Source organism: Pseudorasbora parva, chromosome 4, assembly GCF_024679245.1.
Source record: "Pseudorasbora parva isolate DD20220531a chromosome 4, ASM2467924v1, whole genome shotgun sequence".
Lineage (NCBI taxonomy): Eukaryota > Metazoa > Chordata > Actinopteri > Cypriniformes > Gobionidae > Pseudorasbora > Pseudorasbora parva.
In genome coordinates, this window is record NC_090175.1 from 55998115 (window position 1) to 56014817 (window position 16703).

At 37.9% G+C, this 16703-nt stretch overlaps 1 protein-coding gene across 1 annotated transcript in view; it reads right to left on the minus strand.

Annotated features, from left to right (window-relative positions):
* Positions 1–4225, minus strand: part of urp2 (urotensin II-related peptide) — a 5784-nt gene extending 1559 nt beyond the window's left edge. The window contains exons 1-2 of the mRNA XM_067442282.1: positions 3853–4225; positions 468–935 (exon numbers count right to left, since the gene is read on the minus strand). Coding sequence (XP_067298383.1) covers positions 468–935; positions 3853–3964 — 580 coding nt within the window. The 5' untranslated portion in view covers positions 3965–4225. The remainder of the gene's footprint in view (positions 1–467; positions 936–3852) is intronic.
* Between the last annotated feature and the right edge of the window lie 12478 nt (positions 4226–16703).

Here is a 16703-nt window from a genome sequence, read left to right on the forward strand (position 1 = left end):
ATATATCTGTTATTGGCTTTCAAATATTACAAAAATATCGGAATCTGCCAAAATGTTCATATCGGTGCATCCATATTTAATATATATAAATATATACCAAGACCTCATTTATTGTATAAAAAATAAAGTAAAAAAATGAAATATTTTTACAATTTACAATGCCAGTTTTGTATGTGAATATATAGTAAAGTGTGATTTATTCCTGTGATCAAAGCTGAATTTATCATCATTACTCCAGTCTTCAGTGTCACATGATCCTTCACTAATCATTCTCACATGAGGAGCTGATGATCAACACACATTTATGATTATTATCAGTGTTGAAAACATGTTTTTGTGGAAACTGTAACACGTTTTCAGGATTCTTTGATGAATTGAAAGTTTAAAAGAACAGCATTTATTTGAAATATAAACATTTATGTATAGTATATTTTCTGATTATAAGTCGTTAATAAAATAGAACTCACCTTTGGTTATGAAGGTGATTCGATGGCTCAGTGTGCTGTTCACTAACTTGTGAAACTCTTCCAGTGCACTCATCATCTTCAGCAGCTCCTGTCGAGCCTGCGGATTCCCCGAGACGGGATCAGACTTGGATGGCTCGTCTGAAGCGATGGCCTCTGACAGCCGGATCCGTCTGTTCTTCTCCGTGTGCCGCGGGGAATCTGGAGATCTGGTTGTGCGGTCTCTCCTCAGAGATCCATCAATCTCCCTGCGTCCGTTATAAAGGACTGTTAGTGTCTTTAATCGATTATTGACACCTGTGGCTAAGGTTTTGTCTCTGACACTTGGGCTAATAGTCGCTGTGATTATTTCGTCTATCGCTCTCATCGCTACAGTCTTTCCATCTCCATCAGGAAATGTCGTCATTGGTCTGGTCCTCAGGAGCTTCGCTCGTACTGTATTTATTTCATCCGCGCCAGTTCTCTTTAGATCTAAAAGGGAAAGACAAAAACACTTTAAAGTCGGCATGAGACGATAGTCTTTTCTTTACTACACTTTTAAAGGTTTCTTTTTGGTTCCCAAAGAACCTTTCAGTGAGTATGAAGAACATTTTTATAACCTAAAAAACCTTTTTACATTATAATAGAAAGGTTCTATGCTCTGTGTATTCTGACAGCTTTCTATCAGAACCAGCATTAACTTCTGGAGCAGTTTGAGCTCCAGTAGCTCGTCTGTTTGATCGGACCACACGGGCCAGCCTTCGCTCCCCACGGTCATCAATGAGCCTTGGCCGCCCATGACCCTGTGGCCGGTTCTCCACTGGTCCTTCCTTGGAGCACTTTTGATAGATACTGACCACTGCAGACCGGGAACAGCCCACAAGAGCTGCAGTTTTGGAGATGCTCTGACCCGGTCGTCTAGCCGTCACAATCTGGCCCTTGTCAAACTCGCTCAAATCCTTACGCTTGCCCATTTTTCCTGCTTCTGACGCATCAACTTTGGGGACAAAATGTTCACTTGCTGCCTAATATATCCCACCCACTAACAGGAGCCGTGATGAAGAGATCATCAGTGTTATTTACTTCACCCGTCAGTGCTCATAATGTTATGCCTGATCGGTGTATATATGAGACAAGAACAAATGTAGGGCGGGGCTTGATTTCATCCTTGGGGAATTGATTGGATGGTTATGGCTTTCTATTGGTGGATCTCATGTGAGTGACAGGTTGCCACATCCTCGTCATCAGAGAAGATAAAAGAGTTATTTTGATTAAAGATTATGAGCAGATGAGTTAAAAAATAATAATGTTGTGCACAGATAAAACATTAGTTATAAATACTGCAATATTCCAAATTAAAATTTTGTAGACTTCTTTAGAGCTCAGTGGAATGCAACTCAATTAGTTTCAGCAACAGAAAAGTGTTTGCATGTCTCTAAAATCCCAGTTTATGGTTAGTACCAGAATGATGCATCCTTCTGTTCTCTGAAAGGGTTTGTCTCATTTAGTGGCGTACCGAATCTAAGTCCTGTTGACACGGGATTGTTCCCATACCCATAGAAACAAGTCAGTGGGAAATGCCAATGCGCTGAAACTCCCTGAGAACCTTGAAAAGAGAGACATTCCCAACATCAAACATCCCTTTAAAGGGCCTTTTCTTGGCTTGGACAAACATACACGACATAACAGATGATAAATGCCTTTTGTCCGAGGAACTTTCTAACCCGTTCCTCATCATCATTCTGATCTTTGAGGTGGACGCTGACAAATCGCTTGTTCACACTCATGTACAAACACATGTGGAGCCGCTCATTGCCTGCTTCCATATTGACAGAAGTCTTGGGGAAGTGAGAGAGTTGCTTGGACGACCGTTTCGGTGACGTGGTAGACGGGTATTTTGGGCGAACTCTGAACTTGCCATCACTCCATTAAAAACACTTTTTCATTGTTGCAATGAAAAAGGGCTCTAGATTGCATTCATGCATATGGTTATACATTAGCATGACCTATTAGTGCATGCACTTACTGATTTATGAATAGCCTACTTTTCCCGCATTTAATCATTTTGAGATTTATTGTTGCATGGTTGCATGAAGATCCAGGTCAAGAAATTCTGTGTTGAACCTAAATGTGATCCTCTGAGACCTAATGACCTAATTCAAGCGTTGCATAAACCTTCTTGAAAGTTCGGAGCCAATTTTAGCAGGAGGACGAGTCCAGAAGCGACAGATTTAAGGTTTGCACACACTGGAAGTGCGGACAGCACAAGACCAACAAGAGCCGGCGCCACTGGACTAATTATCTTGGTCCAGCGCCATCTCTGAGTCTGTAGGCCTGACGACAGTGAAACTAACATCCCGCCGGACGGAGAGATCACAAATGAGACAACGGGAAATGTTATCTAGTGGATTCAATCACAGACAACGGTTATGCATTACAAGCTTTCTGAAATGTTATGTTTAAATGTGCGAAACAAAGAATGATCTGCACTAAAATCTGAACAGAACAGAAATCTGAACATTGGATAAAACCAGGTTCGAATTTTGTGGTTGATTTTGTTGACATGATGCAGTTAAATGCTTTTTCAATTACCTCTTTCATCACACAAAACAGCAAGAAAAAAAGAACATTTTCACCAAGTTTTTAGAAATAAAGATTGTAAATGATATATGAACAAATCTTTAATATGTAAAGCTGCTGAAGTAGAGATTTCTGGGAGGGGAAAAACCTCACAGACTTGTAATATGATTGAAAAATACAGATAAAATGTGATAAAATGCACACTTAAATGTCTGAAAAAAGACTAATCTGTGGAAAAAAATTCTTAAAATTGACCAATGCATAAAAATAACAAAAAAGTTTTACCAGAAGCGTCTTGCCTTAATGTCCCAAATGTCTCTCCTAGACAAAAAATATAGATTTCAAAGAAGAGCATTAGTCTCAGATGCTGTTATGAGGAGAAAGACCCCATCATCTCTCATGTGCATTTCAGAAGACATCTCAAAAGTGTCACTAAGTGTACCAAAGATTCTCTGTTTTTATTTCTCCAAAGGGAAAAACATCTGAGATAAAGTTGCTTCTTGAAACATTCATAATTCCCTAAGACTCTTGAACTGGTGAGTGTTTACTAGTTTGGACCGCAAGGTTAGAAATCAGCGTTCCTGAAGCTCAGATACAGAGCACAATGCCAAGGCCAAGGGTTCATTTCCCAGGAAAATAAACGCTAAACGCAACTATAAGTCAGGAATATTTCAACGATACGGTCCACATTACACCTTCACGATTTTCTGAAAAGCCACTTTAGAAGGATGTGTATTGTGAAAAGCGCTTGAAATGAATTGGATATTCAGATGTATGCATTGAATGCAAATGGGGGAAAAGCATGTGAGTTGGTTTTGACCTGTCTTACCTCCATCAAAAGCCTCCGGTTCTCCTGGCATCAACGGAGCAGCTTCCAAGACCGAAGCGGCGGTCAGCAGAGCGACTGTGGTCAATAGTTTCAACATGTCCACCTTATACATCTCAATGAGCTGAAGGTGAGACGGTCCAGCTAAATGAATGCAACTGCTTTAGATCGATCTACTGTCTATCCGTCTGTCCGTCTGTCCGTCTATCTGTCTGTCCGTCTGTCTGTCTATCTGTCTGTCTGTCCGTCTGTCTATCTGTCTGTCTTTGGGTGAATTCAAATGAATTCCACCGATGCGCCTCTAAGATGAGAAGGCTTGTCAAGTGTGCCGTACCTACAGTATTTCACGCCGCGCTTCCTCTAGCATCACGGCTCATCCAGCGGGCCTTTTAAACTGAGACACCCACACAGATGGCATCCAATCAGGCTGCTCATCCCTCCCCGCCACGTCCAGGCGTTGCGTGACATTTGGGGCTGTGTTTGGTGTCGGGGTCCTGCATTGTGACGGTGGCGGCAGGCAGTGGGCCCTTCTGCGTCAGAGGCCCTTTTTACTCCGGCTCCTGTGCAAACACATTAAGAAGTGCCTTATCACTGCTTACACAGCGGCGCACCCAATGACTTTGTCCACTCCTCAACAGGGTCAAAAGGGCCATCCCGAATCTGGACCACGTTTGATGTGTGCGCCAATGCAAATAGCCTTCATGCATATGAGAAGAAATTAGCATGAGCTGAAGTGTCGTCTGACGACTGTGATGCATTGCTGCATTTAAACTAATTATAAACGAGTCATGTTGAAAAGAAATTGATGTCATGATGGTGTATTTTTAAAGTGTGCGCTTGCATTTTGACGTCAATGAAGTTCTATTTAAAAAATATTAATAAATAACTTGAAATCTGTATTATATTCTCTCCCTTGATCAGTCACATTTATAAAATGATTTTAATTAAACAGCAGAATTCAGCAGAATCCAAGAGTTTTGATGTCATTGCACAACCGTTAATCAAAAGTTGCTGCCTTACATTTTTAAGTTCAATCAACTTGATGCTTAAGTTATTTCAACTTAAATTACATTAAACTGACAATTTTGAATGTTGTATAATTTATTCAAAAAAAGTTGAAAACTGAGTTAAAGCAATGTAAAAACAAATTTTGGCATGACTAATTGATCGTATATTTTTTTTACAGTGTACCTCAGTGTTGTATTAGAATATTATTATAGTGTATTATAGGTCATTTTATAATTTTACTTCAAGTTTTTGTGATTTTGTTATGTGCTTTGGAAATGTTTATTTTTTTAATATGAATATAAAGCTTTATTACATTTTTATTTCAGTTTTAGTTAATTTTTCCATCTAGTGTAAATATATATATATACACTATTGTAAATTGTAATAATATTTCACAATATTTCTGTTTTACTGTTTTATGTATGTTTGATCAAATAAATGTCACTTTTGACCAGTGCTGAACACCTTTTTGAGTCAAGTTGTGATATATACATACATATATATTGACTTGCTGGGATGTTCTGCGGCGTTTCTAGGCAGTTGCTAAGCTGTTGTGTGTGGTTACTAGGGTGTTCCCAGGCAGTTGCTAAGCTGTTGTGTGTGGTTACTAGGGTGTTCCCAGGCAGTCGCTAGGCTGTTGTGTGTGGTTACTATGGTGTTCCCAGGCAGTCGCTAGGCTGTTGTGTGTGGTTACTAGGGTGTTCCCAGGCAGTTTCTAGACTGTTGTGTGTGGTTACTAGGGTTTCCCCAGGCAGTTGCTAGACTGTTGTGTGTGTTTATTTGGGTGTTGCCAGGCAGATGCTAGGCTTCTGTATGTGGTTACTAGGGTGTTGCCAGGGAAGTTGATAGGCTGTTGTGTGGTTACTAGGGTGTTCCCAGGCAGTTGCTAGACTCTTGTGTGTGGTTACTAGGGTACTAGTTGTGGGTGGTTGCTAGGCTGTTGTGGGTGGGTTTATACTGGCAAAAGTGAAAAGAATGAACCCTCGAATAAATTAATGTATGGTCTCTACTCTTTGCATTTTTGCCCATTTTATAGTCTGCCTCATGATTTGAGAAATCATTCATATATGAGCAACAGTGCCATCTCTAATAAAGCAAATCACTCTATAATTAAATGTGTAATGCTTGCTCCTTCCTGAGCCTCTGGAAAGTTTTGGGTGAGAAAATGTGTGTGTTCCTGCTGGAAGTTAATGACCCAGGAAGTGTCCGTTTCTGTTTGCTCTGAGCCGTGATGTCAGGAGAGCGGGATGCGGAATGCGGTCAGAGCAGACAGACGGGACTCAATGGAGGTTGCTGGGAAGAGAGAAGCTAACCTGAGAGCATCTAGTAATTCATTGCCCTTTTGGGTCTGAATACAGTCACCTCTTCTGTGATGAGAGCCTGTCTGTGTGTGAGCTCAACTCAACACGGTCTGCACTTCCCTCTCAGTAAACCTTTCCCTGCGCTGGCCAAGAGAGTCACCTTTTGCTGTTTGTTTGTTTGAATGTTTGAATGTCTGTTTGTGTGTCTGTCTGTCCATCTGTCTGTCTGTCTGTCTATGTGTCTGTCTGTCTGTCTGTCTGTCTATGTGTCTGTCTGTCTGTCTGTCTGTCCGTCTGTTTGTCTGTCTGTCTGTCTGTCTGTCTGTCTGTCTGTCTGTCTATGTGTCTCTCTGTCAGTCAGTCAGTCAGTCAGTCAGTCAGTCTGTCTGTCTGTCTGTCTGTCTGTCTGTCTGTCTGTCTGTCTGTCTGTCTGTCTGTCTGTCTATGTGTCTGTCTGTCTGTCTGTCTGTCTGTCTGTCTGTCTGTCTGTCTGTCCGTCTGTTTGTCTGTCTGTCTGTCTGTCTGTCTGTCTGTCTGTCTGTCTGTCTATTTGTCTGTCTGTCAGTCAGTCAGTCTGTCTGTCTGTCTGTCTGTCTATGTGTCTGTCTGTCAGTCAGTCAGTCAGTCAGTCAGTCTGTCTGTCTGTCTGTCTGTCTGTCTGTCCGTCCGTCCGTCTGTTTGTCTGTCTGTCTGTCTGTCTGTCTGTCTGTCTGTCTGTCTGTCTGTCCGTCCGTCCGTCCGTCCGTCCGTCTGTCTGTCTGTCTGTCTGTCTGTCTGTCTGTCTGTCTGTCTGTCTGTCCGTCCGTCTGTTTGTCTGTCTGTCTGTCTGTCTGTCTGTCTGTCTGTCTGTCTATGTGTCTGTCTGTCAGTCAGTCAGTCAGTCAGTCTGTCTGTCTGTCTGTCTGTCTGTCTGTCTGTCTGTCTGTCTGTCTGTCTGTCTGTCTGTCTGTTTGTTGTCAGTGTTTGAGTCCAGACAAGACCCTGGAAAGACCCCAAAACCAAGAACCGACATTGAGGCCTCATGATCCCCTGCCGAGAGCAACAAAATTCTGATTTCGGAATAAAATGTTTGATTATATTATAGCAGATTATGACCTATAGAGCCAGATTTTTTTCCAGCTCATTTTCCTGTCAGCTCATGATTATCACTAGGTTTGGGTATTTTTTATCCTCCTCACTTGCCGAACCTTTCACTAGAGGGCGGTGTTGGATTTCATTTAGCATGTCCTGAATCTGATGCCAATTTCAGAGACAGAAACAAGATGATTTATTTAATCTTGATCATAAATTGTTTTCAACTGCAGTATTTTAGATTACTAAACATATTTTAAACTGAAAATACATCTGTTTACATATGCACTATTTGAATTCTGTGTAAGTACTTCTACCTTTTTTCCTTATTTCTTTATTATTAATTTTAATCCATTTAAGAATTAACTTTCTATGGCTTTCTGTCATTTATTTATTTGTCTTTTTGTTCTCGAATTCAGTCGAAGTCTTAAAATATTGCATATTTGGCCTTTAACTTTCAAATATTTTAGCTTGTTTTTAAACAAATTAATCTTTATGATTCAAAAGAGACATTTATAATATTACAAAATATTATATTTCAAATAAATGCTGTTTTTGGACATTATGTTCATCAAAGAATCCTGAAAAATGACATTTATCACATTTTTTTTGCAAAAATATGAAACATCAGATCCTCAGAATGATTAGTGAAGGATCATGTGACACTGAAGACTGGAGTAATGATGATAAACTCAGCTTTGATCACAGGAATAAATCACACTTTACTATATATTCACACAGAGAACAGATGATCTACACTGGAGGAATATTTCACTATATATTTACAGCATAACATAAATGCATCCTCCTTGGTGAGCAGAAAATATATCCTCCAAAAATGTTAACAAATCCCAAACTTTTGAACACTATGAATTCTTGAACCACTGAGAAATAAATCTAGAATATGAAATATTTCCATTAAAACTTTAGTAACAAGCACACACAGTCTGCCCACAATTGCAAGAATGCAGATTTCAGCACCTAAGTGGCAGGATGAAGAGGATGAAAGAGTGAGCAGAGGGGAGATAAAGACGAGTGTGAGGCTGGACAGAGGAGGGAAGGGAAGGTCAGGCCGCAGAAAAGAGCGATTTGTTTTCAGTGAAACTCGAGCGCCCACCCCCACTTACCGCCGGCGCAGCCTACAGCGGAATCAATTACCACTTGTCAGGATGAAACCAAAGCCATGCAACACAATAAGGGCACGACCTAAGAATTTCTGTGAGCTGCTGTGTGTGTGTGTGTGTGTGTGTGTGTGTGTGTGTGTGTGTGTGTGTGTGTGTGTGTGTGTGTGTGTGTGTGTGTGTGTGTGTGTGTGTGTGTGTGTGTGTGTGTGTGTGTGTGTGTGTGTGTGTGTGTGTGTGTTTTTGTTGATTACTTTTATTTGTTTGTTTGGACAGAGCAAGGCCCAGGCCCAAATATCGATATAAATTCATTTTATTTTTAATATTTGTTCAATATTTGGTTCTCTTTCTATTTTTATAGGTCCTTGATGCATAAATAATAAGGTTTGGAAAGGTTTTTAGGCTATGGAAGTACCTGGAGAACCCTGAAAATTTTAATCATTAAAAATAATTCTGTGATTTTTACAAAATAAAACTGGCAGCTGCCAGAATGATTCTGTAAAAAATACATTAAAAGTGTCATAATATTACAGAACTACCAGTACATTTTGCAATTTAAAACTGTAATTTAGGGGGTAAAATTACATGCTAAATTAGCAAGGCCAAGCTCATACTAAATTCGTTTTTGTACTGTGTTTCACAGAGAAAAGCCCCTTAATGAATCGAAGTTCATTGCAAGCTTTTCCTAGCCTGGATGCCAGCCGAACTTCGCCCCGCCCACAACATTTTTAGGTCGGGCGGTTCGGTCTGGCATTGCTCCATAGAGGAGTAATTATCCCCGAACAGAAACTGTTCGGACCAATGAAATCATCAGGGCGGGCTTTAGCCGATGACGGACAGATGATCAACAGAAACTGACCAATGAAATCATCAGGGCGGGCTTTAGACGATGACGGACAGATGATCAACAGTAACGTAATCATCACGTCATCAAAGGGGCTTGGATTATATTTGTTTGAATCCTAAACGGAGAGCTTGTTTGTATCTGCATCACCTTCACTATTTCTCTCAGAAATGATGATCATGTTGGGGAAGTAATAATAATAATAATAATAATAATACATTTTATTTATAATGCACTTTATATTAAACAAGATCTCAAAGTGCTAAAAATCAAGAACTCTGTGTATCATTCATTTCTTTTATTTTTTTACAACACTGGCAAATATCGTTTATTCCAGCGCGTGTGCAGACAGGGTTGCCAAGTTTTTACAACAAAACCCGCCAACTACTAGCCCTAAACAATAGCTTCTTGGGGGGTTCTCTGGGGGAAAATGGTGTTTGGGGGTAAAATGTGTGTTATTTTGGCAAGGTTGCCTGCTAATATTCGCCACTCATGGGTCTATATATCACATAATAGTCTTTTCAACCCACGGACATAGAAAACAACCAGCGGAAAAAAATGTGGACTTGGCAACACAGTGCAGTTGAGCTCTGTTGACGTGGCTTCGCTGCTCTGATTGGTTGTAGGTCTATCCAATCAAGGTCTTTCCTGGTTGGGCTGAAACACGCCCCATAATCACAGCCCAATGGAGCATCAGACTCATATTCTGACTAGAATTGAGTATGACCACGTCAGGCTAAGCTTTTCCACCAGCTGAGGGAAATACAGTGTCATGCACACAAATACAAAACGCCAACATATAACACACATAACACTAAAATATTGCAATAAACATGAATTAAACAAAATTAGATGTAACACATGATGTGCATGTATGACAACAACAAAAAACTAAATTATCATATAATAATCTATCAAATTAAGTGTAAGGCTTAGGCAGGGAATTCTTGTTGGTTTACAGATTTTCACTGTAAATTCTATGACTGCCAAAAAAGGTATATTTAACGGTATTTTCCTGTAAAATCACACAAAATGTACAGGTTTGATCGATTATAGTATACAGTTAAAATTACAATAATATCAAAAGATCACAGCTAACAAAATATGTTGTAAGAACATTTCGCTAACTTTCCAATTAAGTTATGAAAATGTTATTTCTAAATGTTCTTTGAACGTTCAAAGCATATATTTTTTGAATGTTTTCCTTTAAGAGAACATTACATTTTGAGAAAATTGAGAGAATGTAACTTTTAAATGTTCTCTGAACTTTCCAAAACAATTAGCCTAGTAACATTTTTACAAATGTCAGACAAACATCCAACAAAGATGTTTCAGATAAAACATTACATGAACGATGTATAAATAATGTTTTTGTGCTAACGTTGTGTGAACATCATTAGTCAAGTCACCTTTATTTCTATAACTCTTTATACAATACAGATTGTTTCAAAGTAGCTTTACAGTGATATACATCAGTAATGTACAGTTTGGTATGCAGTAACACTTTCCTTCCACAAAATACGAAATCCCTCTAGTTTTGTTATTGGGGATTTTGGATTGTTTAACTTCAGGAAGACCAACAGACAGTATAGTATAATACTCTTTTATAGAGTATAAAATAAAGCGAGAAAGGACAGATTGATGGTCTTACTTTAAGACCTGATAACTTTAAACATTACTGGAAGAATGAATTCATTACTTTGTCAGAGCGTCAGCCAATATTCCCATTATATTGTCAACTAGTTTCTATCTGCAAAGTCTGATTGGATGATCCACATTCTGCACATTAACTGAAATCTATTTTAATGTGTCATTAAAGTGATGTAAATTAGTTATATTGATAAATATAATAATGTATTAAACATAAGTGTATTTTATTTGCCTTGTATTGCTAGGTCTGTGTTATGGTGATTTTCGCATAGTTTGTATCATTAATCATTAGTCAAATGTACATCGGTCCCACATTAATGAATTGCGTTAAACAAACATAATTTGTTCATGTAACTTCAACATCATGGAATGAATACAGTTTTAGTGACTCCATTAAGTAATTTTAAAGCGAATTGTATAAGACTTCCTGTACACTAGCTAGTTGACAATCTTTTAAATAGCAAGAGCACACATTGACATCTTAAACGCTAAGTTAGCTAAGTCATTATGACATTAGTTTTTTTAATCCAAAGCCTAAGCAAATGCTGCCCTCTTCTCCACTATGGTAACACACAATAATTTAATTTGTTCTAATAATTCCACCATAATCATCTAATAATTATTAAACACAATCAAGTCTCTCACTTTCTCGTTTTGTTCAAAAATACATAAAAAACACTTTTACATATAAAATAACAACATTCACTCTCTCTTGATTTAGCCATATGCAAATCATTCTTGGAACTAACAAGCCCCGCCCAGTTTCAGTTAATGCAACACAAATCATTCATGTTATCTCAACACAAACAGATTAAGTTTGACTTCAATTTGACTTATATTGAAGGGGATTGAACACAATCATATTAAGTTAGGACAAAATGTATTTTGCAATTGTGTTGATTTAGCTCGTTTTAATTAAGTAATTTAAGCAAGACGTATAAATCTTTTTTTTCAGTGTACAGACGTAAGCACATTTTCTGGTTGTGTGTGTGTGTGTGTGTGTGTGTGTGTGTGTGTGTGTGTGTGTGTGTGTGTGTGTGTGTGTGTGTGTGTGTGTGTGTGTGTGTGTGTGTGTGTTGAATGGCAGAGGGCCGCCGTCTGCTGTCACTCTACACCTCACGGACGCTGTGGCTCACCAGAGGCCAGTGTGGTTCAGGGAAGGTTTGGAAACGTCTGAAACCTCTAACCACAGGAGCAGGCCGGCCACCCAAGCCGACAGACTGTGGGCGAGAGCCAATATCTGCTGCGCTGTGCCACCCTCTGCTGTGCCACAGACGGGCCCAACGACACTCACCGCAAACATCATTGAGTTACACTTACAGCACACAGACTGCTGGAGGTGCTGGAGGTGCTGGAGGAAACATGCCACAGTTACACATCAGTAGTTTCTGTCTGTTTTTTGGCTGTATTGCTATATTGTGTGTAACAAATCGATTTATTTATTGTTTAAAACAATTTAGATATTTTTGTTTCTGTTCAAAATTTTGGAAACAGTAATTTTTTTAATGTCTTTAACACAGCATCCAGTAGCTGTCATTCACCGTCACAGTTAAAGGGATCACTCAAAAATGAAAATGCTGTCATTAATAACTTACCCTAATGTTTCGCCAATCGCCAATGCCACGTGATTTCAGCCGTTTGACATGCGATCCGAATCATGATCCGATACGCTGATTCATAACGGTTCGAGGCCCATTTTTGAAATCGGCCCTTAAAAAACTTGTTTATTTGTGTTTTTTTTTTTTTTTGCTTTATCATTTTTTAAACTAAAACTAAAATGGTTGTACACTGTAAAAAAAATATTTAGAAAAAAAGTTACCTGGTTGCCTTAAAATTTTGAGTTCATTGAAATTAAAATTTTGAGTTAATACAATGAACATTTTTTGAGATTCGACAACCTTTATTAAAATATTATTAAAAGATTTTGTAAGCATATTGGGTAATTGTGTGTGTTTTATTTCTGATGACGCAGTGAAACATGCCAAATAGTGCTATTTTCATGATTTATCACATTTTTTATGTGGTTCAGATACAATAATATTTTGAGTTTCTATTTATTAAACTAATTTCCTTCTTTGTATCAACTCAAATTTTTAATTTCAATGAACTCAAAATTTTAAGGCAACCAGGTTACTTACTTTTTTAAGTTAAACCAACAAAAACCAACAAAAATGTTTTAAAGTGCAGAGCCGCTGTAGTGAGATGGGCTTTGTAACAACATCTTTAGTGCCTTTATGGGTCTTGAGAGAGGAAATGACATTGGTGTCAATGAAGGCCTTTCTGAGCCATCGGATTTCAACACTAATATCTTCATCTGTGTCTGAAGATGAACGGAGGTCTGACGGCTGGCCAACCACAGGAGGAATTAATGACAGAATATTCATTTTTGCGTAAACTAACCCTTTAACTATAGACCCAATATAGTCCGGCTATGAGTAACCCAATGTCGGTTTCGACAAAATATCTTGCAAGATATATGACATCCCATCATGTAAGCAAAGTCAACAGTGATTACAAGTTGTTTGGTTTCATTTCTTTGACATGTTCATGTTCATTTTTACTGACAGCCCAAATTTTGCCTTGTTTTAGCCCAGACGTCAAGGCTGTGTTTGGATGGCTATTATGGCTCGTTTCCACTGAGCTATACAGTACGGTACAGTACAATACGGTACGGTTCAGGTCGGTAAACCATGAATTCGGCGAGCGTTTCGACTGCCAACATTACCCTTTTTGATAGGCGTGGTGTATGCCGGAAAGCATCGGTTGACGTCATTCGTGCGCGCGAGGAAGAACAATGGAGGCCTTACAGCAGATCTTGTTCTTGCTTCTCGGCATGAGGCTGTTTATAACAAGGAGGAGACAAGCTTTGTTTGATAAAAGACGCATATTTTGCCTGCTGGGAAGTTTTTATGCTCCTCAAGGCTGCATGTATCAGACATAAAACAGTGATATTGTGAAACTGATGCCCTGCGTCCCAATTCACATACTATCCATGCTAAATAGTATTTGAAAATTGTCCCAAATCTTAGTATGCTGAAAAGATACACAGATAGTTTACAATTTCCGGTCATAATTCGAAGTGCGGATGGACGCTAACGGCTGATATTACCCACAACCCAGTGCGAGTTGGACGAGGATTCGATTAGAACTACAAACGCGGATAAAAAGTGTTAAATACAAACATAGCAGATGTGCGAGTCCGACGGTTAAGTAGATAAGTTTAGATAAAGGGGTTTGAGTGACCAACTATCAGTATTTAACCTGACAAAAATATATTTATTTAGTGTTGTCCACATTATATTTCACCTGCAGCAGCATTGAGAACTTTTGTAATGACACGTTTGGCCATTCACTTTTAAACGCATCATTATTTTTAAACTGCAAACACATGAGGAGAGTCTCTGCATTAAAGACACACACACGACAGATCAACGAGCGGCTACATTTCTCTCCGATACGGCAGGAGATTAAACTGAATGAGGAGGATTTGAACTGATGAATCTGACGATGATTAACAGGTCCGTTAAACGGTGACGAGATGCTCGTAACTAAACGACAGAGTCCGTTAAAGATGACGAAGTAGTCCCGAAGCTTGTATACTTTTCTGCTACACACTCAAAATTGTCTTTTTTCTACACAAAAAGAGTACATACGTTTAGGATGTAGTATAAGTAGGCGAATTGGAAATCAACATAATGTGGAACAGGTGCGTAACTCAAATCAGAAACCATGGCAACTAACAATAAGGAACAAAACAAAACCAAACATGAAGAAAACACATCCAATGAAACTCAACATAACGCTTACGGATGCAAAACTGCATTTTCAGCATCATTACTCCAGTCCTCAGCGTCACATGACCCTTCAGAAATCATTCTCATTGTTTTGCTGCACAAGAAAAAAGAAATGTCTTTACTGTCACTTTTGATAAATTTAACTCTTGTGTGTCCTTATGGACATTCTTGCATTTTTTTTGCATTTATTTTTATTTTATTTATTTTGCCTTTGTTAATGCCAGCTGCATACATTTTGGAACAGGTTAATTTTTTTGTTTTGTTTTTTGTGGAATTTTACTATTTCATCCCCCATTTCCTTTAATAAATCTATTTTACACTGGTAACAAAATAGTTGAAACCTATTTAATGATGCAGTCTTTGTTAATATGCTTTCATTCTGTTGTCAAGGCTTCAAAATAAAACCCTTTTACTATTTTTTACCAAAATGGTGCCATTTTTGGTGGAACCTTTGAGTGATCAGATCTTAGAACCAAAGTGTGAAGAACATTACAATAATCTGAAGAAACTTTTTTCATAAGGTTTCATGAATGTAGATGTTCCAACCAATAAAGAACCTTTATATTTAAGAGTGAGTATTTGTGTAAGTGGACTAAACCTTACAGTTGCTGAGATTGAGACCTCCTGTATAACTCAGGATGACAGCTTGATCAACAATATTACATCCCAGAGACCACAACAGACTGAAGTGTGACAGCTCAGAGAAGAGATGTGAGGGCAACGGTAACAGATAGGATGAGGAATGAAAGGAAAGAGCAGGATGAGTGAGGGCCAAGAGGGTTTGCATGGGCTGAGAGTGTGTGGAAGTGTCCTGAAGGAAATTGAGGCCGACGCTGCGACTGATTGGTTACTATTAGGAGACACTAATGGGTGTGACATTGATAAGGGCCGTAACCCGATCGCATGTTTTTAGTGCTAACTTCTGCACTCCCGTCCAGCCATCAATCATTATTGCACGCCGAGCGAACTCCCTCGGCTCGCTAAATATTTAATCAGCTTTAAAAAAGATTACGGAGAGAAAATGATCACGGCCTTTCCTTTTGCTATGTTTGTATTTCTGACAACAAAAACAGTACTGGCAGAAAAAACTACAAAAATGATATCTTATGGGCCACAACAGTTGTTAGTCTATTAATATTAAAGTTATACAATTTCTTTGGTAACACTTTATTTTACAGTGTTTTTGTTAGGCTATAAAGTATGCATAATTACATGCAGCTAACCCTCAATCAAACCCTAACCTTATAGTAAGTACACTGTGAAAAAAAAGTAAGTTACCTGGTTGCCTTAATATTTTAAGTTTGAAATGAAAAAAAAGTGTTAATACAATGAAGTAGATTAGTTTAATCAACAGAAACTCAAAATATTATGTTGTCTAAACTACAGAAATTATCTACGTTGATTTGACAAAAAAATTTTTTTGTGATAAATCATAAAAATATGTTTTTACAGTGTACATGTAGTCTGTTAATATTACTCAGTACTTAAATATAATTAAATTACACTTAAATATAGGATTAGGAACATAAATAGCGGTTGTTGATTGTTTGCATGCTGTAATAATGCATAATTTATAGTTATTACAGTAACTACGTGTAACAATTACTGTTAAATTAAGTGTTACCAATATTAATAATATTAATAACAGATATTAGCTGTTATTTTAGTAACTTGCTTACCTGATTTAACTAAGAAAGGGGAGTTTTGTTGGTATATGTATTGAATGCCAAATAATAGTTTTTGATTTGAATAAAAGCTGTTTCATTTCATTTCATTAAAATTTTCCCCTAATTTCAACCAAAAATTAAGTTTTGTTTATATAAATAAGTTGATTCAGTGATACTAAATAACCTTTTGATAAAGTTTTTAATTATATTTTTGAATTTGATTTCATTTAATTTGTTTAATTTTAGTTAAAGTTTAGGTATTTTTTGTGTTTTTGCAATTCATTTTTTTAAAGTTTAAAGTTATCTTTTTTTTTTATTGAGGTTTATTTATTTTTGCCACTTTGCTAAAATAAAATATTAGCAATTTTTCATATTTTAAACAAAAATGTAATCCTGAT